Raw genomic sequence first — 24,941 nt, 5'->3', positions numbered from 1 at the left:
AATTCCAGGAAGTTCTTTGGCTCATGCTATAGAGCAGAGCAGACGATGATCACAGCAATCTCTTCTAGACTCCTAATCTGTGAATTAAGTGCATTTAATGTTTTCATATTTCATATTTCATTTGCAGCATGGTGCCACTGAGTCTGCAAAATGCAATGAAAGCCCTATATAAAAGTGTGACCAAAATCGGGAGCACGGGAAACATGTGGGGTTCTCCCCTAAAGTGTCCTTATTTCATAATGCAGTTTATAGAACAGCCATTGTTTCCTAAGTGTTTTCAGGGACAGAGTTATTTATGTGTAGACACGGGTGGTCTCCTGTCCAATGCTCTAACCACTGCATTTGGGATGAATATAGAATACTTTTGGACAGGGGTCAGCTTGGCAATTTAAATCACAAACAGATGTTTGGCCACATTAGCCCCTGCACAAACTAACACACCACAGCCCCTCTGTTCTTAATTCCAGTTCGTTCTTTTTATTTAAAAAGGGTAACACATTAAAATAACCATCAGATGTGAAAACCCAAGTACCTAAACAAAACTCCAAAGTTTGAAGAACCTGAATCCCTGCGGAGGCCAGACATAGGCACGGCGGCCAGGCCTGACCCCCGTCACAGCGCGTGCCCTCCCCATTCATCGTGCCTGAAGCGCAGAGGACAGCGGCACCGTGGCACACAGGAGCCACGTGCGCCCATCCCACTGCTCGCAAGCAGAGACCTCGGGGCTCTCATTACAGAGAATGCTGCTTTGCATGCCATTTTAGGATTTTTTTTTTTTTTCTTGTGGAGTATAAAAGTAGAACTAAAGATACACTCTAAGTAAGTGGGGTGTGAAAGTGTCCAGCACTTGCCAAACCAACCAGGTTTTAGTCCAGCTCAAGTGCTCCAGTTAGGTTGTGGCCCAGCTCTGCCACCTGTGCCAAGTTACCTAAATCTTACTCTTTGATTCAGCATCTGAAAAATGGGGCTGATGATATCAGCCTCTGGAAAGCTGGTCTATGGATGTAAAACAGCATGTTTCAGCTGTATAATACAAATAGTTTGGACATTAAATTCTGCACTACTGGAACCCTCATGAATTCAGCAAGCAGGCATGTTTCTAGAAGACAGTGTGAGATGTATATTCCTTTATGCTTCCAAGATTTCAGTATCTGAAGGAGTTTCAGTGCTTCACCCCCCTCCATAGTTTGGGTATTGGGAGAAAACAAAGCAAAAAAAAATTACCAACCACCTGGAAATGCTTGCCAGAAAAAATTGTTTCTGCATTGATAGCTCTCAACAGATTTTCTGGCATCAACTCTGTACCCTACAGCTATAGCTAGGAAACCAAAATGCCAGCTTGTGTTACTGTTTGGAGTTTCCTGGAAAGCAAAAAAGCCAAGCAGGCACTCACGTGATGGGGTATTTGCTACGTAAGCCTGGGTTAGAGCCTGTCTGCAGATACAGTGAACTCTTTCGGGGCCTGTGGTGCCTGCCAGCCCACTGCATGCCATTTGAAAAGGGCCTGGGTTCAAGTATCTGGTGGGTTCACTGGCCAGTGAGTTGGTTTATTTTTCATTCTATGCCTATTTAAATATGCAAGCATAAGAAATACAGAACTTGTTTGAATGACATAAGGTGTTGATATAAATGTTTAAAATGGGGGTGTATATGTACAGGAAGATAGAAGTTGTCTCAGCATGTCAGAATAGCTTCTCTCATCTACTCTGTATCCAACAGTGGCTGTGCTGAGACACTTGACAGAATGGAGCAAAAATTTTATGTGGGTCTCATTCAGACCTCCAACAGACTACCCTAGCTAAAGGAGTTCACGTATTTTCAGTCTGCGATATGGTGTAAATATCACTCTTGGAATTCAGATATAGTTTAATATTAGTCTTAAAAACTGTCTCGTGGCTTGAATGCTGTAGTCTTTTACTTGGTTGAATTCTCAAATTCTCTTTCCCCATATGCAAGAAATAATTCTCTTTTGTGTGCCGTTGTTTAACTCACAGGTTTTGGGGTTTATTTTTACATTAAATTATACCAAGCCCTGTAAGGTGGATAATCAACATCGTTTACTTGAGTGGGGTTGTCAAAGGGGAGTGGAGTTACAGCAACACTATGCTCAGTCATTCATGGGGCAGGTTAAAATGTATGTGGCAGAATAGGTGTGAGCCTGCAATTAGAGTACTTTCCTTGAGGTGTCTTCTTATTTTCCTCTCTTTTGACTCAGTGCAGAACCACCAGAGCTATTCTGACCAAAAGCCAGACCCCTGTGGTGGAAAACACAGGAAGGTTCACAGGTTTAGCAACTTATTTCTGTTATTCTTGGGATTCTTATGCTGATAAAACCAGCAGTAATACACCAATAGCCCTATGTACACATGGGACACTGTCAATAGCATGCAGGTCATCAGGATGCCACTTACTTAAATATATTAAACTTTCTTTTAAAGGCAGGAGAAAACCCAGAAGTCAGTCCGTCCAGGCACACACTGCTTTAAACCAAAGGCCTCCTGCTTCAAGTCACTCCGGACCAATTGCAGAAAGCCGCCAGCCTTTCATCCAAACATCTACATCTGCCCATGAAATTGCCCAAAGGCTTTCTAGCAGTCAGCTATCATTCCACAACTCGGCAACTTCTGTGTTTTCCCAGTCCCCTGCTGTTCCTGTTGCTGGCCAGCTGACTGTGCAGGACCGAGCTGCAGCAATGCTCAGGTCCAGTCTGGCCTCTTCCACCAGCTCAACTCTTAGCCTGCTGTTCGGCAAGAGAAGTTTTTCAAGTGCTTTAGTGATTTCTGGGCTCTCAGCTGCAGATGGAGGTAACACCAGTGACACCCAGTCATCCAGCAGTATGAATATTGCCATGGGCCCATCTGCAAGAGCAGCAAGTCAAGCAACTCGGGTAAGGCTGAAGCCAGAATAGTAGCACTAAGCTGAGCTACTGTACCGCTCTCCTATCAGGTTCTTGAACTCCTGTTGGGTTTCTTCCTTCTCACCGGTCAGAAAAAAGTATTTTCCAAACAACATCAGGATTTTGGTATTTGTTTCAGATTTTGCTGCATCACAATGAAAATGAGACTGGTTAATAAGTGTGCGTGTGTGTGTGTGTATGACAGTGATGTACTTATAAGTAATTGACAGGTTGGCTTTTAAGCATGCACCTGAAAGTGCAAACTGGGGTGAAGTCCCACTTCCTTTCACTCAGACCAGGGACTTGGGTCCCATTTCTGCAGCCCAGATGATGAGTACCATCATAAGCAAACTGAATAGCTCCTTCCTTGCTTGCTTACACAGGACTTAATTATTTGTACAAGGAGGAACAGTTCCCACTGAACAGTGAGCAGTGAACCTCTCTGACCAGAAATTCAATCCAGGACTTGAAAACCTTGTTGCTGAAAGGGTTAGTCAAAGGAAGTATTTCCCAAAGGAAGCCTGCATGCCCTGTGATTCAGCATTTTCTAGCAGCAAAACAGTACACACAAAGAACTTCAAGTCCTACTCCCATCTTCCCTGGAAAATTCAATGTACACAGTAGTGTTACTGTTTTATTATCTATTTATTTATTTAACTTTGGTTGCCATCAGTTGCCTTCCTGAATTTTGAAACTTTTGAAACTGCACTACAGAGCAGTAATGTAAGGAGATGGTCTAGAGATAAAGGGTGATTGAAACTGGCGGCTGACAACGTAATTAAGACAGACTTTTGTATTTGGCCTACCAAAATGGAAACCAAATTGGCAACAGGGGAAGGTTGTGGATATGCGAAGTCCAAAACACTGTCATTCTTAACACTGTATAACTTCTCTAATTTTCAAAGAATTCTCCAAACCTCAAGTGAAAAAAAGCTCCTTAGCCTGTGTGTATTTTGCTCTTAACCCCAAAATACCATGTATAGTATATTTCCTTGGAGTTTTGCCATGAACTTCAACAGAAGTTGACTGAACGTTACCTATCTGGGTCCAATCCTGCTTTATTACTCTAATAAGCATTAATAATATTTCTACATGTACAGCCGAAAATATCAGATGACAAGGCACAATTCCAACTCTCAAGAGTTTATAGCCTAATTTGCAAGAATTCTGCCAGTCTGCAATACTGAGTACTAATGGTAGGATTCACCTCATCTAACTTTAAGCCATCTAAAATTTGGGTTTGAAATCTTGATTCTTGGTGTGGCCTCTGTATTCAGTGGAGAGGACAATCCACTTCATCCTTACTGCTGTCAGGAAGAAATCTTCCCCTGGGACACTCCTATCACTTTGCCAACCATTGACAGCCTAGATACTAAGACTACATGGCTAAATTTAGATAAGGTGAATCCTGGCCAGAGTCACTGCTCAGAGTCCAGGTGCCTATATGAAGTGCTAAGGAGGAAGTGTTTTATTTAAACATTAGCACAGCACAGTTCTGGAAAGCTTTTATACTAATGGACTTCTTACAATGGGGTGACACCGCGCATAACATTTTCAGACTGATAATTGCATTCCAGTTTTGATGAACAGGTTTCTTTGTCAGTTGGATTTAAAATCTGGCATACAAAGCAAGCCCCAGAGCAACCCAGTTTAACTTTTTAGAAGTCAGCCCTGCTTGGAGCAGAGGTTTGGACTGGATGACCTCCAGAAGTCCTTTTCAATCCAAATGATTTTACAGCTCTCTATACATGTACATCTGTGGTACTAAACCTCTAGCTCCTGGTCTGCTTTTCTTTCCAAATATATGCGTTACACAAAGTGTGACAAGTACCTCTTCAGAAGTCCCTTGTGAATAATGCATGTTAAGAATCCCGTACAGTTTCACAGAATGACACTCACAGATCAATTTTTAACTTTTTTCACCTGTCACATCAAAAAATAGCTGAAGTGTTACTTAGAACTTTCCTAAGCTAGTTGACTTTTTCTTTCTTTCCAGCAACACACCGAGACCTGTGAAACAACTGATGCTACAGAACCTAGACGGCAGCGAGAGGCAGGTCCAGCCCATGCCATATTCATGAGTCGGAACCTGGAGTGCAGAAGGGCCAGCCAGGAAGATATGGCCCTGGAAGACACCGCTTCTCAGCAAAGCCTGTCTGAAGAGCAGTAAGAAGGGTGCCTAGGACGAGGGCCACACGCTTCTTATAATAACATACAGACCCAAGTTAGGTCAGGGAGCTGCATGTGGGTTTAGGTTCTTTCAAATGTAACAAGCAACCTCTAAATGTTTATTTTTCTAACTTCTTCACAACAATACTATAGGACAGTTGTTCTTCAGCTAAAGGCCTTGGAATGGGTAGGGTTGGAAGATGTCCTAAAAAACACACAGTGCCACTTCATCTCAGGTTCTTGTAAATCTTAGAACAATGAATACAACCTGTTTAATGTTCCTTCTTCTGGAATGGTTGGAATCACAAACGAATACAGTGGGAAATATTAATACAACTCGGTGAAAAAGCACACAAGACATCTCTTTCCTGCCACAACTCAACAGCTGATTGCATGCAAACTAATTGGCATTTAATATATAACACATAGCAAAAGGCAACTTTGAACAGAAGCAATGAATACATAAAAGGACAGTACAATCTGTTCTGTAACATTAGAGGTAAATCTTATTATTTTTTTTCCAACAGCAAATCTCTCATTTGTTTTTCTTTAACATGTTATGCAGGTGGTAATTCTGAATAGCAGCGTAGCATCACAGATTGATATACTGCATGCAGCCATAATGAAATATTGTGTGAACAAGCCATGCTACACAGATAAACAGAAGTCAAGTGTGAGAGAAGAGAGTATCCAGTGCATGGAAAGCCTTCAAAGCATATGGTGCACCTTATTTGCAAAGAAAGCAGCTTTGCATAAACAGCTGCTCTTAGGTATTATCTCGTGCTCCTGTTTGGTTTACAGCAGTGTTTCTCAAATTCCAGGCAACAGCCCCCGTGGGAATTACAAAAGCACCCAAGGGAATCCTCCTTAAGGACAGGAAAGGGCAAAGCAGGCTGCAATTATTGTCTGGAAGTTCTGTATTAGGAAGGGAACAGCTAAATGCCTTTAATTGCTGGACAAACTCACTGTCCATAAACACTTGTAGCCAGTAATTACAGAGCGTTCTGATTTCCCTCCCCCAGAGAAACTGAGCTGCTGCCAATTTGATAGTTGCATAAAGACAGATGAGGCAAAAAGGGAGGCCATGCTTTCACAGAGTTTGAGAAACACTGATTTACAGGAATGCATGACTACTTTGGAAGCCAAAAGGCTACAACAAATCCTTCCTCTACCACAGTGTCTGAACACACACACACGCCTGTTCTCATTCTTTTTTAATTAAAAAAATCGCAGCTATCAGTGTCTTGCTGTTCCTCTTTACTGTAACTACCATAGATTGTTTCTAATTCTCAACACAGTGATGTGCAGCCAGGCTGTGTTGTCCCAATTAACAAGAAAGATTTAACAAGAGATGCTGTAGCTAAGTCTTATTACTGTTAGGCAATACACAGTTGCATTCTGAGCTTCCTACTGTGCCACACTTCAGATTATAAGTAGTAGAACTAAATAACACCTAGTGAAAATAAAATGATCAAAGTACGTTTTGTGTGGCAGCAGTTTTTGGATTTTCTTTTTTATTTTGAATTGTTTTCGCTTGCTTTCTGCCTTATGAAATTGAGAAGTCTACTGTTTTTCTTTCACTTCAGATCTTGACGAATTGCTTATTTATAAAGCTCAGCACAACTCGGGCAAAATTCTGATCATGTTTGCAAGGGCAAAAGCAGAGTATTCATGTACAGCCCCCTGAGACCTATGGTCATCAGTGCAGTTTAGGCCCTACTAACCGTCTCCTCCAGCATCCCGATGTGATGTGGAAGAGGAAATTGAATTCAGCTGCTCCCTTCTGACCATTTCTGGCAGATCATACCTCTCCTCCCCCACCCTGCTCATGAAGTGCTTCATTACAAATGGATGGAGGTTATACAGGTAGATGGAGGGCTCTTAGTAACAGCCACCAGCCCCATTTCTGCCCTGGCGGCTTTTGCATGGCAGTCTACTACGATAAACAATCACTGCTTTGTCTTCCTAAACCCTGCCCTGCCTGGAGGCAGAGCAAACAGGCAGCTGTGGAAAGCACTAATACCCTTCTCATATTCAGTTAGCCTCACTTAGGCCTCCAATTTTCACATCTTTAACTTAAATTTGAATTCATTTCCATCAAAAATAAGTAACTCCAGTAGTCCCAATCAACCTAAATTATTCTATGTATCCAACTCAAGCACACTAAACCAGCTTGGGAAACAGCTGCACAAATCCTCCCAGCAGCAAGCTGCTGTTGTTGTTTAGCGTGGACGGAGGCCCAGCAACGCCACCTTCCCCCAGCACCAAAGCTTCTGTAAGAGACGGTACCATCTCCACGCCCTCTGGTACTGCACCCTAAGAGAATGCAGCTGCCTCACAGTTCCGGACTTAGTTCAAGCCACCAGCCCTGGAGCAGAACTCCTTGGGGACAGGAGTGTGCCATGAAGTCCACCCTCCGGCTGCACAGGGTGGCTACCAGAAAATGCATGTCAGCTTCTTTGTTGAGTCACAGCACACAAGCAGGGCAAAGCAGGAGTCAAGGTAAGATTAAAAAAAAAGAGGTCCTTTTTGTAGCCATGTCTTACACAGTTTTTATTTTGCAATAAGGTTGTTACTGTAGCATACCGAGTTGAAAAGCCTAAGAGTGACCATTAACAACAGTAACAAAGACAAAAAAAAAACCCTATGAGGACAGCACAAACTCTCCCACATTACATTTCTCCGTGATTTTGAATATAGTCTGCTGTTATTAAAAAGACTACTGCTGTATGCATTGTTTTTAAATACGAGCCAATCCTACAGAATAATCAGACCTGATGGTTAGAAATAAAACCTGGAAGTAGGTATGAGGTTGTACTGATTAAACACATCTTAGACCTCACCCCATGTTTGCATGAGGTAGAGAGAGACCTGCTTACTCTGTACAGGATGGACGATGCATCTAAGGCGCTGATGCACAAAAAGCTAACAAACAGGTACCTAACCTTTATGCAAGGCCTAATTCCAACAGTAAGCTGCTCAGAACAGCTCTTCATGGCACCAAAAGGCACCTGAGTCTGTAGGACTGCTGTTTTCAGCATCAGTGCCTACAGATACACAAAGGCTTTAAGCCATACTTTTATTCCTGAAAGACCTATGCAGCTTAATACTTAACCTCACACAGGAGATGCTTCAGAGTTGCAAGATGGAGGTACCTGTGGCACCTCCCCCTTGTTGGGCAGTTTGGGGGTCAGAATGAAAAGCAGAGACAACTTTCACTGCTTTTAAGTCAGCTGCAGCACTGATGGTAGGTTTCACAATGCCTAAAACTTGGCCCTGAAGTTGCTCAGGCTGAACAGTCTGCCTACATGACCTGTCTGATCTCTTACCACATCTGTGATGCAGGACACATGACCACCACAAACACTTAAGTACCTTTTATAGGCAGTTCCATTTTGTGTCAGTTTTGAAGATGCAGGTGCTATGCTTTAACTTTTCCAGAGCTGCAGAGGCCACTTACTCACCAGGGGCTGAAGGCAGAAGCCTGCTTGATGCTCATTCAGCCAGCCCAGAACCTTCTTGCTTCTGCAACCTGAAAACAGTAACAAACACTCGGGTCTCACTAGCAAGCTGAATGCATCCTTTGAGGAAATCAAGCACTCGATCCACACGAGCATTTGGTACATGCGGTTCTTTCAGAGATGTCAGAAGGGATGAAGAGATGGAGGCCCTATCTGCCTCCCCCAGCTTAATCCCAGATAACATCACCATTGCTGAAAAGAAACACTGGGAGCGATTTTACGCACACTGGCTCAGTGAGGCCCTCACAACCAGAGCAGAGAGGAACACATAGAGTAGAGCAGGTTACAGGAAGGAGGATAATGAGTAGATGGTAAAACAAACACAAACACAGTATTTCAGCCCTTGCATTAAATGTGGGATACTTACACACACACACCCCGCCATGTTGTTTTCCTAAACTTTCCTTTCACTAATAGGCTCTTGTTTACATCATACAGTAAAAGCCAGGTGCTACACTCCTAAGGGTGAAACATGGCCTGAAGATCTGGTAACACAACTTTTAGTAACACTTTACCAAGCCAACCACAGGCCGCTGAACTGCTCACATGCACCAGGTACGCTGGCAAGCCTCCAGCGTGGCCTTCAGCACAGCTGGTTCCCACCACAGCAAGCAAGATGGGCACAACATACAAAGTTCATTTCCATTCCTCCAAAAGTACAAATGCTGGAGATCCTGCTGTTCCCTCCATTTTGAAGTGCCATACAAACTTCTTCTTTGTGAGGAACTGGCATTCTTGTTGAAAAGTCTCACCTCACTCCCATAGACAGAAAATCTTGGCATTCACTGCATTTAAGACAAATGTTAACAGAAAGGACTTACCAGCATGAGTCTTTTCGCCTTGACAAGATCGCCAGATACTCTCAATACTTAAGAACAAAGTTCTGAAACTATTAAGTTCTTAGGAGTCTCTGCGATGTCAATCACAGGGTTTTTTTAAAAGTTACTTGTTAGAATAAAGCACGAAATGTCATCTGCCTTTGTCTCCAACCCACCAACTGCTCTTCTCTTGTTGGGGAATTTAAGTTAAAGATTAGCTGAATTTTGTGCAGCTCATTTTAGAAGATTAGAATTACCAGTGAAATTCTCCTGCATGTAATAATCATTTTCTCATCAATGCATGTTTTTCAACTACCCAATTATTGCCATATTTAGATTACTCCCTGGATTGGGAGCTGGTATTTAATTACAGTCTTTCGCTAGTGCTTGTACATCCTTAAATCTGCAACAGACATACTATTTTAATTAACTTTGCAGTAGGTCCAGTGTTAAAGATTCACCTCTCTCATTCAGCCTTCTCAGAGTTTTACAAGTCAGAAATTGTCTAATACATGATGAATAATGCAGGCCCTGTTTATTCCATGCTGTGTGCAATTTATGTTGGAATTACAAGCCTCCTTGCCAAAAAGTCCTTGATTCTTGGGCTTCAAGAGAATAATTGGTACCTCATATTCTCCCCGTTTTTGCACCAATTAAAACCTGCAGGTGCACTAATGTTGTCATCTGGAATCTTGCTGGTACACCAGAGGTTATTTTCACCAAATGTGTGCTATTAGTAAAATCAGCCCATCAGGGGAATCGTGAATGCTCTGTTTGTTGTTACAGTGCTCTCAAGGCCTTCCAAATATTTTACTAGTGCAAGACCAGACAATAAATTTTTATCTCTAAAGTAAACACAGGGTGTCATAAAAACTAAGTTCAGTTGGAAATACTACTTTCTCACTCACTCAATGTATATTTGAAACAGGCAAATCATTTCTTCAGGACTGTCTCAGATTTAAAGGCCAGACATGACTGTTAAGGTCATCTAGGATCTCCTGCTAAACACAGACCACAAAATTTCTCTTTATTTCTCTTGAAAAGCACTCTAGCTCAGAGAGAAGATGGGCTTAAAAAAAAAGAACAACAACAAATTAAAGACTCTCACCAGTCTTGAGATAAGGAACAGAAAGCAAGAGCCATTGATGTCAGTAGCAAAAATACCCTTTGATTTAAAAGGGCTGATACTTCACTCACAGTTCCAGTGAAGGACAAATCCACCTCCATTTTGGAAGTTTTTCCAGTGACTAACTACCCTCACTACAAAAGGTCTTCCTTGTACCATGAGACAATGGCTTAAAAGTACTAGGAGCACCTTGGTCAAGAGTTCCCCAAACATTGTTACGATTCTTTCTCCTTTTTTTCCCAGTCTATTAAATGATGGGACTACAGCAGACGTCATGGTGCTCTATGCAGGGCAATATATCTACTTTTATGATGAAAAAATACCATGCTAAGTGATGAACTTCCAATAATACTGGCTGAACTGGAATTTGGAAAACTGAACTCTGCCATCACTCCTGAAGAAACTCCCCTCCCCAGCTTCTACAAAGTGTCAAATATCTCCATTTTATTTTAGCTTTAAAGGTCAGTCCTCATTTAAGACTCAACTGCAGTCCCACTAAAACCTTGCTAGACTTTAGATAATTATTTAATCATTGAAAGAACTATTTTTTTGCAGCATATTTAACAGCTTAAGAGACTTAACATTGAAACAGTAGGACGTCCAACACCTAAGCACAGAGAGGTTTCTGTTTGAAAGTCTATGGCACATAGCCCTGAAGTTTACTTTGGTCCCAAGTCCTTCACCACCTCTAGTAAGGTGTCTTGTCCAAGTAAGATGCCTGAAGTAATTGATTAGTGATACCTTCAGGACACAGCCTTATTTTGCAAAAAGCAGCCAGAAGCTGTACATTCTCAAAGGAGTGGGACCCTATGAGGAATTTTCTTTTTCTCAAATACGATGAAGACGATACTACCATCCAAATGGATTTGGGCAGAGTGGTAGTGTAACGGGGTAGTCAGGGAATAAGGCCATTCTTTAACGTAGCATGTACCTCCTACCATCTGTGGAGGGGCAATGTTTGTACCAGACCCTCCTTCTAAAGATCGGAAAGTGAAAGGACATTCCCTCCGTGCTCCCAGCTGTTTCCAGGGCACCTGTAAACATGCCTTTCCCCATCCAGTCCCCTACAACTTTGGGTGTCAGTTTTACAGAAATAAGTAACTCAAATGATATTTGAAAATGCCTTTAAATAGTCTGCTCATTTTAACAGTTGTTGAACTGAACAGAAAAAAGTTGAGAAATGACTGAATTCTTAACAACTTTTTACAGCCAGAGATGACTATAAATTGTACAATAAACATGTGTGCACCTGGGAGGGAACTCTGTTTCCACAACACACAACACTGATTAGGTGGTAGCACTTCTCCTGAACACAATTGCACACCTCATAGGGAAACACATTGTCTAATACTCTCAAACACTTATTTCACCATTAACCATTAAGCATGTACAGAATTGAATAAGGAAAAATCCAAACCAAACAAAAAGTATTAATAAACATAACATTGTAAAACCCATATGGACAAATGCAGTATTAAGTTGATCCTGACTTAATAACCTCTGCATGAAAAACACAAGTGAAGATTTGACTGAACTTCATGGACTTGAAGATTTATATATGTATTCTTTTTAAGGGGGTGAGAGGCAGGATTACCATTGGAAATCTGGAAATGAACCTAAAATGTAGCCCTCAACAACTGTCTCGACCACTCAGGACAGGGTAGAGTTGGTTATTTTTCCTACTGAAGTGGAATTCTGTAAATGCCACTTGGGACTACAGGAAACTTCCTTGAAATTCTAGATAACCCCTCTTATACTACAACTGGAGAGAGAGAGGTGTCTGGGGGCACGGGGAGAGCATCTGCTTATTCCTTGTACCTCATCAGCACCCATGCTGAGACACACTTGGGCACACCTAAGCTGGGTCACTGACAGCAAAGATATTTCTGCATAAACTAGGCAGACCACACGTTTTGGGCAGAATTCTTATTGTTACACCAGGGCTAAGATCCAGATATAGAACTGTTCTCCTGGCAAAACAGTCCACACTCTGAAAGACTAAGATCTCAAACAGATTTGATAGTTAATTGCTTTTACATGGTATAACTAAGATCAGAGTCAGACCACCTAACTTTCAAATACCCAGATTAGAACTGGATGTTAACTACGCATCTGTTCAATTTTCTGAATGGATCAGCTTGTGAACTGAATAAACAAGAATCGTGTTATCTCATTTTACCAGTTTTACCTTGCTTACCCTGAAGGCTCCAATAAAGCCTCCAGGGGCTAAAGCAGGAAGGAGAGACTCCAAAACATCCGCAAAATGTTGTAATACTTTGTTAAAATAAAAGCTTTTGTGTTTACAGGGAAGAAAAGGTCTTCATTTTCTGCAGGATTCTACAGCTGCCAAGATGTCTTGCAAAATGCTGTTTCTGTTTTCCTTACTAACCTAGAGAAAGAGAAATTAAAACTGATGTAATTTCATGAATAACCTCTGTATCAGTGTTTACTTCAAAAACAAAGCAGAAATTCAAATGCATTTCTTTCTCAGTGGAGGAATGTTGAGTGTCAAGCACCTGCCGCCTTCTGCTACTGAAAACACAACAAGCTAAACCCACAAACCTGCATATGTAATTGAATATTCGGTGATCTTTTTGATTTAATTACCCATGTTTTTTTGCAGTATTATTCAGGGCTTGAATAACCAACAAGAATCACTTAAAGAACCAGCATGTACTTTTGTCATTACTAGAAATCCTTTTCAATTACCAAATATAATTTTCCTACTATAGAGTTCTTATGCCTTCAGTACTTGAAAGGGCTGTATTTATTAGCATGACAGACCTAGTCAAAAACATCTGCAATGAAAAAAATTAAAACATAGCAGCACAACTCTGTAATCCAAGAAACCTTAGCACTGCAGGATAGAAACACCATGAAAAAGAAAGAAGACTACTTGAGAAAGCTGGTGGGCTTTTGTAGCACATTGAGGTATGCCTTTCATTGACCAGTCCATGGAAATGTTGGGCTTTAAGACCAGTACATGTGAAAATCCATACAGTCCTGTATTTTGCTGGGCCCATCTGCATTGCAGCACATGCAGATTACTGTAAACTGCCAAGCAAATGCTAGCACTTGCTAGTCAGCTCAGCTCCCGGCTACAGCAACAATAAAGCACAGAGCTGCAGGGGGCTGGGTGTATAAATTACCCCTTCTTGATAGACCAGGTCCTGATACAGAACCCAGTGACCCACAGTGCCAGGCATTCCTAACTCAACCAAAACCTGGGGAGATGGCTGGGGTGGTGAAAGAGTTAACAAGCAATTGTGAAGTGTCAGCAAAAGCCTCATTTTAAAAAGCCTAAGAAATTTTTCCCACTGTTCAGATCCCTGCAGAGAGGGCAGGAAGAAATTAGACAAAGACAGATGAGCCAAAAAAAAGTAGGGGTGTTCATATTTTTAACAAAGTTTGAGAAATGCTGTTTGAGGAGGAAGGAGAGACACTGCACTATGAATGGCATAAAACCTTACCAGCAAGGTTTCACTGCATTCCCTGTAGCTGCATTTAAGATCTGAGCACAAGGGTTTGTAACCCTTCCAGTACAACAGCCAATACTGAATAGTAGAAATTATTATTATCATCATCACCATTTTTTTTAACTAGTTGACAGCCCTACCTGAAGAATTTGGGCCTAGAAGTCTACTGCTATTTACAGTCACAGACATCCTATCCAAATGCTGGAACCCAACACTAAAACCTAGAGATGGTGGTCTCACCCACACCTCTTGAATTCAAGACAGCAGATCAACATCCGACTGCTGAAAAAAGGGAATGAAAAATGTTGCTGATTTTACTGAGTATCATTCCAAGCCTATTCTAAGATAAACAGAAAGCCCCACAATAACAAAGAGAGCAAGACAACAAAGAATGGAATTGCTTTTCAGTAAGGCTATTGAGAGCCCCCAAGGTAAACAAGGCATAGTGCACAGATCAGCCAAACTCTAAATCTCACAGCAAGTGTCCTGATATCCTGACTTTCAAAGGACCTTCTAAACATTTAATAGCTCTTCCCACTGTCTCACAGCCAACAGAAACAATACTACATTTTATCTATCCCTTTTCCATACCTACATGCCAGAAGTCCAGTGAGAGTAGCAGAGAGAAAGTGCCAAGTGCTGGGAAATTTTCACAACTGTTTTACAAAGGCTGCTTGATAGATAAGTCTCCTCTTAAGATCTGGATACATTCTGTGCAGGCAGCTTTCCCAGAGAGAACAAATCTCCCCGTATCTGTACTGAATGTACAAACAGATGGGTACATTTTTAGACAGGGAGTTGAAAATAACTGTAGATGCTGCTTATACTGAGCATTCAGGTAATTTGGAGGAAACTACCACCTAGACTGTTGCCAAGCAGGCAACAGTAGAGGACAAAAGCTTTCTTCCCCTAACTGTTAAATGCACCCTCAAGAAAAGCCCTCTTGTACATAGTCTGTTCAAATGGAACCTTTTCTTCCTCTGATCCATTTAACTTTTCTTTCTTAAAAGGCATGGGTTTCATGGAAGCAAAATTAATAGATGGGAAAATGGGAGAAAATGAGTATGTGGCAGCTGCTAAGAATAATCTGATCCTATTTATGACACTGTGTCTGCAAAACCACACAGACCCGGGCAGTGCAAAAAGAGCCTCTGTAGTTTCCGTGGAAAGTTTAGTTCTCAGCAAAATGGAACTGGGCAACAATGAAAAGAAACGTGTTAAATATCAGAGCTCCTATCGTTAAGTGCTCTAAACATAATAAACATTTGGGACCAAATGCTCAACTGCTTTTAGGGCATCAGGGCCTCTTTACACCAACTGAATGTTTTCAAGACAGAAGGGACTGTCAAACCCCAAACAGCTGTCTCTCTGCACTTAGCGTTAAACACCAGAGCTGTCCTTGTGACACTAAGAGAAGGATGAGAAAACTGCTGTGTTACTTGAACGCAGCCTAACTCTGTAGTAAGTAACAAAGCAGGCTGAACTTTTTTGGAAGGTAGCCACCTACTTCTGCACACTTCCAGTCATCATAAAAGTTAGTAAGAAATTACTGACCATGAGCTATTTGGGCACTCCAGGTTCTCACCATGCCACAGCCCTTGAAGAACATAGCTACTGAGCCAGTATTTACTTCAGCTAGTAACACCTCTGACTCCCCGTGGGCATGTTCTGTTCCTGCTCATGTACATGTTTTAACTAGCTGGGCAAGAGCATGTATAATATGTCACTGCAGCAAGCAAGACAGATGCTCTCCTGCACGAGACTTTAGCATAGCAGGTCTCTGCCACCTTGGAACTATTGCAGTCTGTCACACATTTCACACCCGTGCTTGTGGCTAATGGATTAACCGGAGAACTCTATTTAAACAAAGAAACCTGCATGTCCTAATCTCAGCAGCATGAACAGGATGGGGCTCATTTTATTAGTAAAGGGTTTTTTTTGACAGAAAAAATTGCTCCATTGAAGTTTCAGAAGACTTTTGCTGGCTGTAGTCAGTACTTAAGCGAATTATACATCAGCAGACTGATACAGGTAACAACCCAGGGCCGAGTGGCACATGCCCTCAGAACATCACTGATAATAAAAGAGATAGAGGAAGCCTCAAAAGCTTCCTCGAAAAGCCAAATGCTGTTTTCTAGCACTCCATTTTCTCCCCTGAGCAGGCCAAATGCACACTATTGCCTTGCCATGACTGCAGTCAAAGCACTGAATGACTGTTACATTCAGTGAGGCATTCTCCATTCCCTCTCCCCAGATCTACTACTGTAAAGCAAGTCATATAAAATCCACATATACATGCATCCCCATTCAGTAACCTGACCACTAATACACATCAGCTTGTCAGTGGGAAACTTGGGTTTTATCTCCAAAAGCAACAGTAGGAGTTGAATGCTTACGTGTGGAAAGGAATCTTCTCTCATCTTTGCTCCTAGGATGACTTTAACACTTAATTAAACAGGAATTTAATTTGAAAAACAGAAATTGAAGATGATGATGGGACCACCAACTGAAAGAAAGCTGAGGAAATTTTCTGAGCACTGCAGTTTTATTAATCTCACTTTGAAGATGAAAAAAGAAGATGGAGACTTTGCTTTCTCTGCAGTAATTAAGATCATTCAGTATGAAGTTGTTGAGATCGTGTTTTTTCTTTCCTCATTCACTTGGATGAAAACAAAGTATGTATTCTCACTGTGATGTGCACCTGACAAATAACAGTATACTGCTCTATTACCCCTGTTAGTAAGGCAGGATGTGTAAGTCCCACTTCCTGAATGTGTATTTTTATAGAGATGCACAGTTCAGTTTTGGCTATATAGCTTCATTCTCTACTACAAATAGTACACTGAGCAGAAAAATAAATCGAAGGAGTGGGGGCCATATTTAGCTTGTGAAGCATCCAGGACACTTGGAGACATTCAGAAAACCTCAGGCATGTATTCCTGTGAACAGGCTTTGTTTTGTTGTGATAAGTTTTTGAGAAACTCCCCGTAACTGATCAGAAATGCACTTTGAGGCCCTAGTATTATGAAAATTATGTCTATAAAAATAACATAATGAATTCCAAAATTGGTTCACTGACTCCAGAGAAAGTACACTCCATTTACAAGTGTCTTTCTTCTAGAAATCATTTCTGCAAAATCCACTGCTGCCTTTTTTCCCCTTTTTTTTTTTTCTTCCATATGAATTACTGGTAATATTTCTGCAAGCCAATCTAAAAAAATAATTTAAAAATCTGAACGTACTTTAAAAGATTCAACTCTTAGGAATAACGAATACTTATAAGGCAATAATACTACAGCAAGAAAACCTTTTAAAACAACTATATCATTACTTCTGCAGCCCCTCACAAGCCCAGCTGTGTGAGACTGCCACAGTAAGTGCCAAATGTGATTTTTTTTTTTTTAATAAGGTGAACACCTGCCCATTAAGAGTAAAATGGAAACTAAAAAACTTATTTCATACAAGCTACCCACAGCTATCAATTGGTAGTAACAATTGCTTTTTAAACAGAGCCAAATACAAACCAGCAACCTAGAACAAAAGGCTCTTTAAGGATATTAAATATTACTTACATTAAACACTTTAACATCTTTCCGACTTCTTATTTCTTCAACAAGATCCAGTGGCTTTCCCTTAGGTATTGGAATAGTTCCAAGCACCACGGTTTCTGAGCCAGTCAGCGTTTGACGAACAGCTTGAATAAAAGCCTGGCTGAAGAGCTCCATTTTACCAATCTCATCTATAACACAGATTTTTTTCTCTGCATCACTGCCATGGTTTACCTGTGGAAAAGTGCATCAAGAGACTGTAAACAACACAGAACAAGCAACACAAATAAATTCTATGCTAATAAAAGAAATACCTCAAAAAAACCCCAATTCAATTGTAATGCTGGTGAAGGTGGAAGAGTCAAAGCTGCTGCTGGTAACTGACAGACTTATAAATCTACCATTTCTATTTCAGCACAGATTTTTTGAAAGATGAAAATATATGTACAGCATAAATAACAACTACAATACAATAGGAAACATCCAGAACATCAGTTTTCCTTCAAATCAGAACTCTTACAGTAGTCCCATAAGAGCTATTTGCCAGCTAAGAACTTCACTTTGCCTACCAGCAATTCTCAGTCAATTTGAGGGACAATTTTTCAAAACTCCACTCTTCCCATCAAATTATGCATTTAGAATAGATCAACATCCACACAACACAAATATTAAAAAAAAAAGACCTGCATTAAATCTAGCTCTGGAAGTTTCTCCTCCTGTACCTTAGTCAAAGGAGGGTCAAAACTAGCATTTCTCTCAGAACTAGTTTTCTTCAAAGATATGTGGATAACAACAAAGCTGTTTCCAAGACTCTCTCACATCAGAACAGTTATCTTCCATTTCTTTGTCAAGATATTGCTTATTTAATAGTCTTAGGCCACCCCTGGATTGTAAGATAGGCACCATACTAACTATTTACCAGGTTTGTGGTTTGTTTGCTTCTTTCATGAAGTGAATACTGTGCTAAACACTACTGTGCTGCTGATGGGGAAGTCTAGGAGAGAACACAGGTGATACTGCCACTGAGGGAAAGGCAACTTGGAAAGCGAAGGAACTATTCAACAGAAAAGGAAGTGCACTGCCTACCCTCTCAGGAAAAGTAACTGAGAACTGTACTCCATTATTTATAGAAGTGAGGAGGAAATCAACTGAAGTCAAAACCTCACTGTAGATCCATGAATATATACCGATACCAGTCATATTACACAGAACCTAAAAAAAAAAGGAAAATAAATGTTTTGCCTTGTGAAGGCAAAGTATTTGCTTCTGGGAAAGTGGAAGAACTGTGTAACATGCGTCCTAAAATATATTCAAGCTAAGTCCCTGCTGAATAGCTGTTTTATCCAAAATCCTTTCGTAGATCAGTGAGCAAAAAGTCAATACATTGAGAAAGAGAGCACTTTGCTTTGAAAAAAATCCTCAGTCCTGCCTGGTAAAGTTTCCAGAACCAGAAAGATCATCCACTGCAGGATCTACTCCTGTTTTCACGTGCGTGAATGAGATCCAAGCCAAGAGCTGAAGCTGTCCCCAAAGCTAAATGGGCACATGCCCACTCTGTGCTGCTCTCTGATCAAACCAGGCCATACCTATGACTCTCCTGCCCTCATTCTTCATTTGTCTCTTCTTGTTTCAGTTCTGTAATCTTCCACACTCTCCTCCTCTCCCATTCTGTGCCACCTACATGCATGACAACATTCCCACAAACCAGATTAATACCGCTTTCAACAAGAACAGGGCCATGCACTGTCCGACCCTGCTGGCCCCTTTTCTTCTTCTCTTTGCTCTTCTCTTCTACTTGCAGAAACCCATAAAACAACGAGAGAAATTCAACACTGCTAACACTCTTCTAGCAAGATCTCTTCTAGACTTCACATTACTGCAGCAGTAAAAGGATTCCAAGTACAGCGCTGGCTTAGTGAAGTCTTTTTTATTAAACTATCCTTCTATTTACTAACACAATAAATCAAGTTAAAGTGAAATTAAACATATAAAAATTGTCCCACTTTATTAATATTTCCTTTCTCCCTTGCTCCCACCATCTCTGCTTCCCTACTCTCAGACTGTTCCCTTACAAAAACAAGAATCAGATTCTCAATCTCAATTTTGCTCCTTGTCCCTCTTTGGTTTTTTGTTCTTTTGAAGTTCATTAAGAAGAGCCTTTTTCCTTGGTCCCTTGAGCTTTGGCAGTGTAGAAAACTCACAATAGGTTTTTTTTAGTGGTACAGTTCAGCAGCTGCTGTACACTGCTTGTGATATGTTATTGCCAAAATCAGATCTGTTCTTGTTTAATTTTGGAGAGGGGAAAGGTTGGCGTGAGAGAGGGGGAGAAGGAAAAAGGCAGTAACAGAATGTTAGAAGAATTGGAAAGTGACTGTGTAGAAAGTCTTGTCACAGTCAGAGCACTCCTTCTGCAGCAGGCTAAATCCCAAATTATCAGGCTGCTATCATCAGCTAAAACCTACCAGTCTGCAAGTACTTACACAGTGGTAATCAAAAATAACCACTAGATTCAAGAAACTAATGCTTCTACTGGAAGAAGGTGGGAATCAGACCAAGAGGGAGAAAAAAGCTGTAAAGAAGAAAAGCAGCAGCAAAGGGCTTTTTCCTGGACCCACTGACTTCACCCAGTTCTGCCTGGTAAGCCACCCGTACATTTTGTTTGCTTTCCAATATGCAAGACAGTGGCATAGGAAGAAACCTCCTCTCGGTTATCTCTCAGGCCAAGGAAGTCTAGTTCACAGGATGATGTCAGATCAAGAATGACAGGGGATTGCAATCTCTCCAACACTACAATAAGCACAAGAGAACAAGACAGATTTGCTCCTCCAGCTTCCTGATCCTGAAGTCAATCAGAATCAGCAATACCCAAGAAACAGGTCATTTATTACTATCAAAAACTAGTGCTCTAGAAGAGCCTTCCAATAACACTGATTATCATAAAGCATCCATTTTTCAGCAGCTTTCACAGAATACTCACATTTCTCAGCATAGGTAGAACCAACTGCTCAAATGAAACAAGGTCTACAACATACTGTCCGACCCGATATTCACGTCTTGAAGTAGAAGAATCAGAACTGAATTTGAAAAAGAGAAACACAAGTCCTTCTAAGTAATGAGTTTAGTGAGAATATACCACAGTCATTTCAAGTAGATTTATGAGAAGTTATTCTCAAAAGTCAAATCCCCTTAGTTCTAAGAGGACTCTAAACCATCCATTCAGTCATACTGCAAATAGCATTCTTTCAGATAATAAATATACCATAAGCTACCTCCACAAATCTGTAAGCTCAAATTTGAAAGTGTTCAGAAGGACAATAGGATCTAAAAGCCAGCAGGTATATTTACACTTAAATCAAAATACATGCCAGCAGTTCAGATCTTTGAATTTGGTAATGTGACACTACAGACAGCATCACAGCAGTAGCCCAAATCTCCCTATGGGCTGCAAAACCCTTAAACAAACTTGGAAAAAACCTCAGTTTTCATGTGCTGCATCACACTATCCTAGGTGAATCTTCTTTATTAGCAGCATGCAAATTATTTAGTCTGATCAACTATATCTGAACGAGGTGCAGACTAAGTCTTGCAGAAAGTGTGAAAAGCCAAGTTTAGTGAACCAGGAGAGACTGTGAGCCCCTCTGCACTTCAGAAGCCTCCCTCTTAGTGGGGCTCTGAAATCCTCTTTTTCTTAAAATTCACATGTGGGTTTTGCAGGCCAGTCAGTGGCTCTTTAAAACAATGTTATATGCAATTTCCCTTTTATTTTCCACTTCTGTCTCCATAAATTAGCTGGTGGAAACAAAAAATCTTCCTCTCTGCCAACAATACAATAAGCTACTTACTGTATCTCAAAGAGACTTGACCTCACAATAAAATGCTCAGCAGTGCTTCCACTCTATCTGCTGTAAAATAGGCAGTAAGAAAGAAGACCCTTCCCTAGCACATCTTCAATATTTCACTATGCAATACACTCACTGTCTACATACACAATACAGGTATCAGCCAAGACAAGAGAACTGAACAAACCATACATGTGCTGGAAATCACCTTCTGGAGGCACATTTAACATGCTGACAGACCGAAGCAGAAGCATAAAACAATAAGCCATTTACAGTTATTAAAACCTCAGTACCTGACTCTAGATAAAGGTCCTCGTTTTCCAGACAAAGTGACAACATCAAAGCCTGTTCTCCTGCCACCTTCTCTAACTTCCTCTGTGTAAAATCCATCAATGGGAATGCCTGAGGATTTTAGAGCTTGAGTGACTTTCTGGATCAAAGTAGTCTTTCCAACCCCTAAAAATAATGAAGAAACAAAATGCACACAGGATTAATCCTCCCTTAGACTAAAAGCCCATTTTTGAACACTACAGTAATGATTCACTTCAGCAGGAACATTGATTACTTTTTAAGTTTGCAATTTATTTTTTTTTTAAAGGGTAGGAAAGAACAGATGCACGTTTTAAAGTTCATCCTGTACTGACACTGTAATGTTTTATTAGCCTTTAAAAAGTATCTCTACAGTGAAGTCACAACAGAACGGTACAAAAATCCCAGGTTATCACTGAACTTGTTAGCTTAGATAGTGGACAGGCCGGCCATAAAGCCTGCCCCAAGGCAGGTAAATACGAGAGCCATACTGTTCCACAACTGATACCCACCCAAGCTAGCTGGAAGACTGACTCATGACACTCCCTTTCTACCACTTCTATTCACTACTTTTTAAGAACAGAGCTGAGTTCATCCTCCTTTTAGTTCATAAGGTCAAAGCTGATTGCCATTTCCAGGAGCCTAACCGTCACAAAGGACACAGTACTTCTACTGATGTCCTAGAAATCAGAAGCACCCCCCTACCCCTGAGATATCAAGTCCTACATGGCAAAAAATATTTCCAGCAACAAAAGCATGCTTCTAATGGTTATCTGAAGCAAGAGAGGTTTTGACTAGATAAAGGGAAAAGCTTTTTTACCATGAGGACAATCAAGCCAGAACAGGCTGCCCAGAGAGGCTATGCAGTCTTCACATTCTTTGAGGTTTACAACTCCTGACAGGATAAAGCTTTCACCAACTTGGTCTGGCCTCATAAGCTGACCCTACTTAACACCTCCTGAAGTCCCTTCTCACATGAATTACCCTGTGGTCCTGTAACCCGTTTTTTTACCCTAGGACAGATCCTCCAAACCCTCAGCAATTGATGTCTGATGTACCTTCTACAATGTGAATGTTGGCCATGTTCCAGATGTCCTCCCAGTTCCCACAAAGGAGCTATTTCTTCTCCTTTGCCACTGTACAAGTACATCCCTCGACAATTTCCTTTTAATCTCAAATTTATCACCTCTCACAAAATTTAGTGTTATCACTTCATTTTTAATCATTGCTGTAAAAAAATTGAGAAGACAGAAAATATCCTACAGAATAAACCTTCACATTCCTGGAGACAAGGAGTACAGACCAAATGTGAGTTGCCTGAAGGTGCCAACAGAAATCATTTCAACATGCACATACCAAATTCCTCCCTCAGATTTTAAGCAGATCTAGGAACTACTTTCTTAACAGTCAATATCAATGACAGAATATTCTGTGGCTTCAAGGGCACCTAGTCAAACTATTAACCAAACTTTTCAAAATTGAAGTCAAAGGGATTCCTGGTATTTGAAAAATAAAATGACAAACGTGGCACCATCAGTATCTACCACATTCCTGAGGCCTTGACTCTGCTAAGTGAATTTATACTAATTTGGCTAAGTAGATTTGCTATCTCTAATTTGGTTACCCTTATTCAGTAAATTGCCAAAGAAAGTAAAAATCATTCAAACTAAGATTAAGAAAGCTTAAAGTTATACATTTAGCTAATCAAAACTGTACATTCGACTTCAGTGAAATGAACAGAGACAAGGCCTAAGCAGGCCTAACCACTGTGTCTCCCAGAGGGCTGCGTTTATTCAAGTGGATGGAAAGGCAGAATGAAGCGGGTGGAATGTATCACTATCTCAGCCTAGCAGTAGCATTTTAAATTAATTCCAGACAAGATGGCATCTGCAAAAGGTTCACTGAAAGGAGAATTAGGCCCACTGCTTTACTTCCTGACCACAAAAGAAAGCTTTGCAATCTTAATAACCGGTTTATTTCTTTATCAACCTTACAGTTGGACCCTCATGCTATTCTAGCTCCGTTCTACCTCCACAATAATCAGCTTCTCCTACCATGATGAAGTCCACTGCTTCAATCAAGGCCTGCCCATCTGGGATACTAATTATTACCCTATAACTTGATCATTACTTAGGTTGGAAGCACTAAATCACTACAATTAAGTCACAGAAGAGATGAATGCTGAGAAATTATTAATGGCTGCAGTTTAATTGAAGTAGGATTAGTTGTCCAGGGTTGGGTTTTGGTTTGGGTTTTTTTTTTTTTTCCTCTCAGCATTGAACTGTAGGGCAGGAGCCCGGGACAGAGCAGCAGCGTCTGGAAATGTGCATGACATGAGATAAAGATCGAGAGCTAAAATGGAGCTTTATTAGGAAAAAATTAATGAGCACAGCGGCTCTGACCTCAACAGGTGAGCAGCTACGGGCCCGCACGCCGGCAGCCGGGGTTACCTCGCAGGCGGCTGTCGGGCCCGGTTGCAGCGGGAGGCGCTCCCGGGGCTCCGTCACATCCCGGGCCGGTGCTGGGGCCCGCCAGCAGGTGCCTTCCCCCGGCCTTAAGCGCTTCACGGCCCCGCGCAGGCCGGCCAGACCAGGCCAGGCCCCCGGGCAGCCCCAGCGACCGCGCCGCCTCCCCTCGCCCCGCTCCGCTCCGCTCCCTGTGCTCCTCCTGCCCCCGTTACCTGGCGGACCCGTGAGAAAAACGTGCTTGGCCATGGCGGGGGCCGCAGACCGCGCTCCGCCCTCTCCCCCCGCGGCGCAGTGCGGCCCAGCGCGGCTGGAGGGAGCTGCCGCGCTGCACCTCCCCCTCGCTCCGCCCCTGGCCCGGCGGCCCGGCCCGGCCCCGCACCGCCGCCGCCTTCTGCCCGCCGGGCAGCGCTGGCCGTGGCGCGGTGCTTCGCACTCAGCCGCGGTGAAGCGGCCCGGAACTCCGCCGCGCCACGCCTCCCCCCCTTCCCTCCATAGCGGCGCCGCGGGAGGTGCCGGCCCGAGGCCCTGTCCCGGCGGTGCCTGAGATGGCGGCTCCTGTGGCCTGGGATCAGAGCAGCCGACGCGCCATTTTAATCGGTCCGTCCCGAAAGGGTGACAGCGCCCAGGCGGGGGCTTGCGCGGCAGTCCCGGCAGCTGCTGAGGGGAGCCCGGCCCCTCCCGGAAAGCCCCCCGCGGGGACTGCTCCACAGCCGCCGGCGGGCCGGGAGCGGCAGCCGCTGGGGCCCCAGGGCTCGGGCGGGTGACGCCGAG

General features: G+C 42.1%; 2 protein-coding genes across 5 annotated transcripts in view; one reads left to right on the top strand and one right to left on the bottom strand.

Moving 5' to 3' along the window:
* The window catches only part of PCNX2 (pecanex 2), a 167,704-nt gene extending 155,064 nt beyond the window's left edge, over positions 1-12,640 (top strand). The window contains exons 33-34 of the mRNA XM_074896744.1: positions 2,439-2,887; positions 4,893-12,640. Coding sequence (XP_074752845.1) covers positions 2,439-2,887; positions 4,893-5,066 — 623 coding nt within the window. The 3' untranslated portion in view covers positions 5,067-12,640. The remainder of the gene's footprint in view (positions 1-2,438; positions 2,888-4,892) is intronic.
* Positions 12,641-12,785: 145 nt separating this feature from the next.
* Positions 12,786-24,509, bottom strand: NTPCR (nucleoside-triphosphatase, cancer-related). 4 transcript variants are annotated; one of them, XR_012632887.1, is made up of 6 exons: positions 24,383-24,509; positions 21,687-21,849; positions 20,532-20,628; positions 17,579-17,788; positions 14,598-14,764; positions 12,786-12,919 (listed from the first exon to the last, which is right to left on the bottom strand). XR_012632887.1 is itself a non-coding variant. In XM_074896745.1 (5 exons), exons 1-5 carry the CDS (start codon positions 24,414-24,416, stop codon positions 12,851-12,853), a joined length of 573 nt encoding a protein of 190 aa, XP_074752846.1. In that variant the 5' UTR covers positions 24,417-24,509; the 3' UTR covers positions 12,786-12,850. The 4 variants fall into 4 exon arrangements, 2 of the variants coding, with proteins under 2 accessions (XP_074752846.1, XP_074752847.1); XR_012632888.1 differs by having other exon boundaries at positions 14,602-14,764; XM_074896745.1 differs by lacking the exon at positions 14,598-14,764.
* Positions 24,510-24,941: the final 432 nt, after the last annotated feature.

This window comes from Athene noctua, chromosome 1 (genome assembly GCF_965140245.1).
Source record: "Athene noctua chromosome 1, bAthNoc1.hap1.1, whole genome shotgun sequence".
In the NCBI taxonomy this organism is placed as follows: Eukaryota; Metazoa; Chordata; class Aves; order Strigiformes; family Strigidae; genus Athene; species Athene noctua.
The sequence above is the reverse complement of the archived record's forward strand: the minus strand, read 5'-3'. Positions and strand labels throughout refer to the sequence as shown.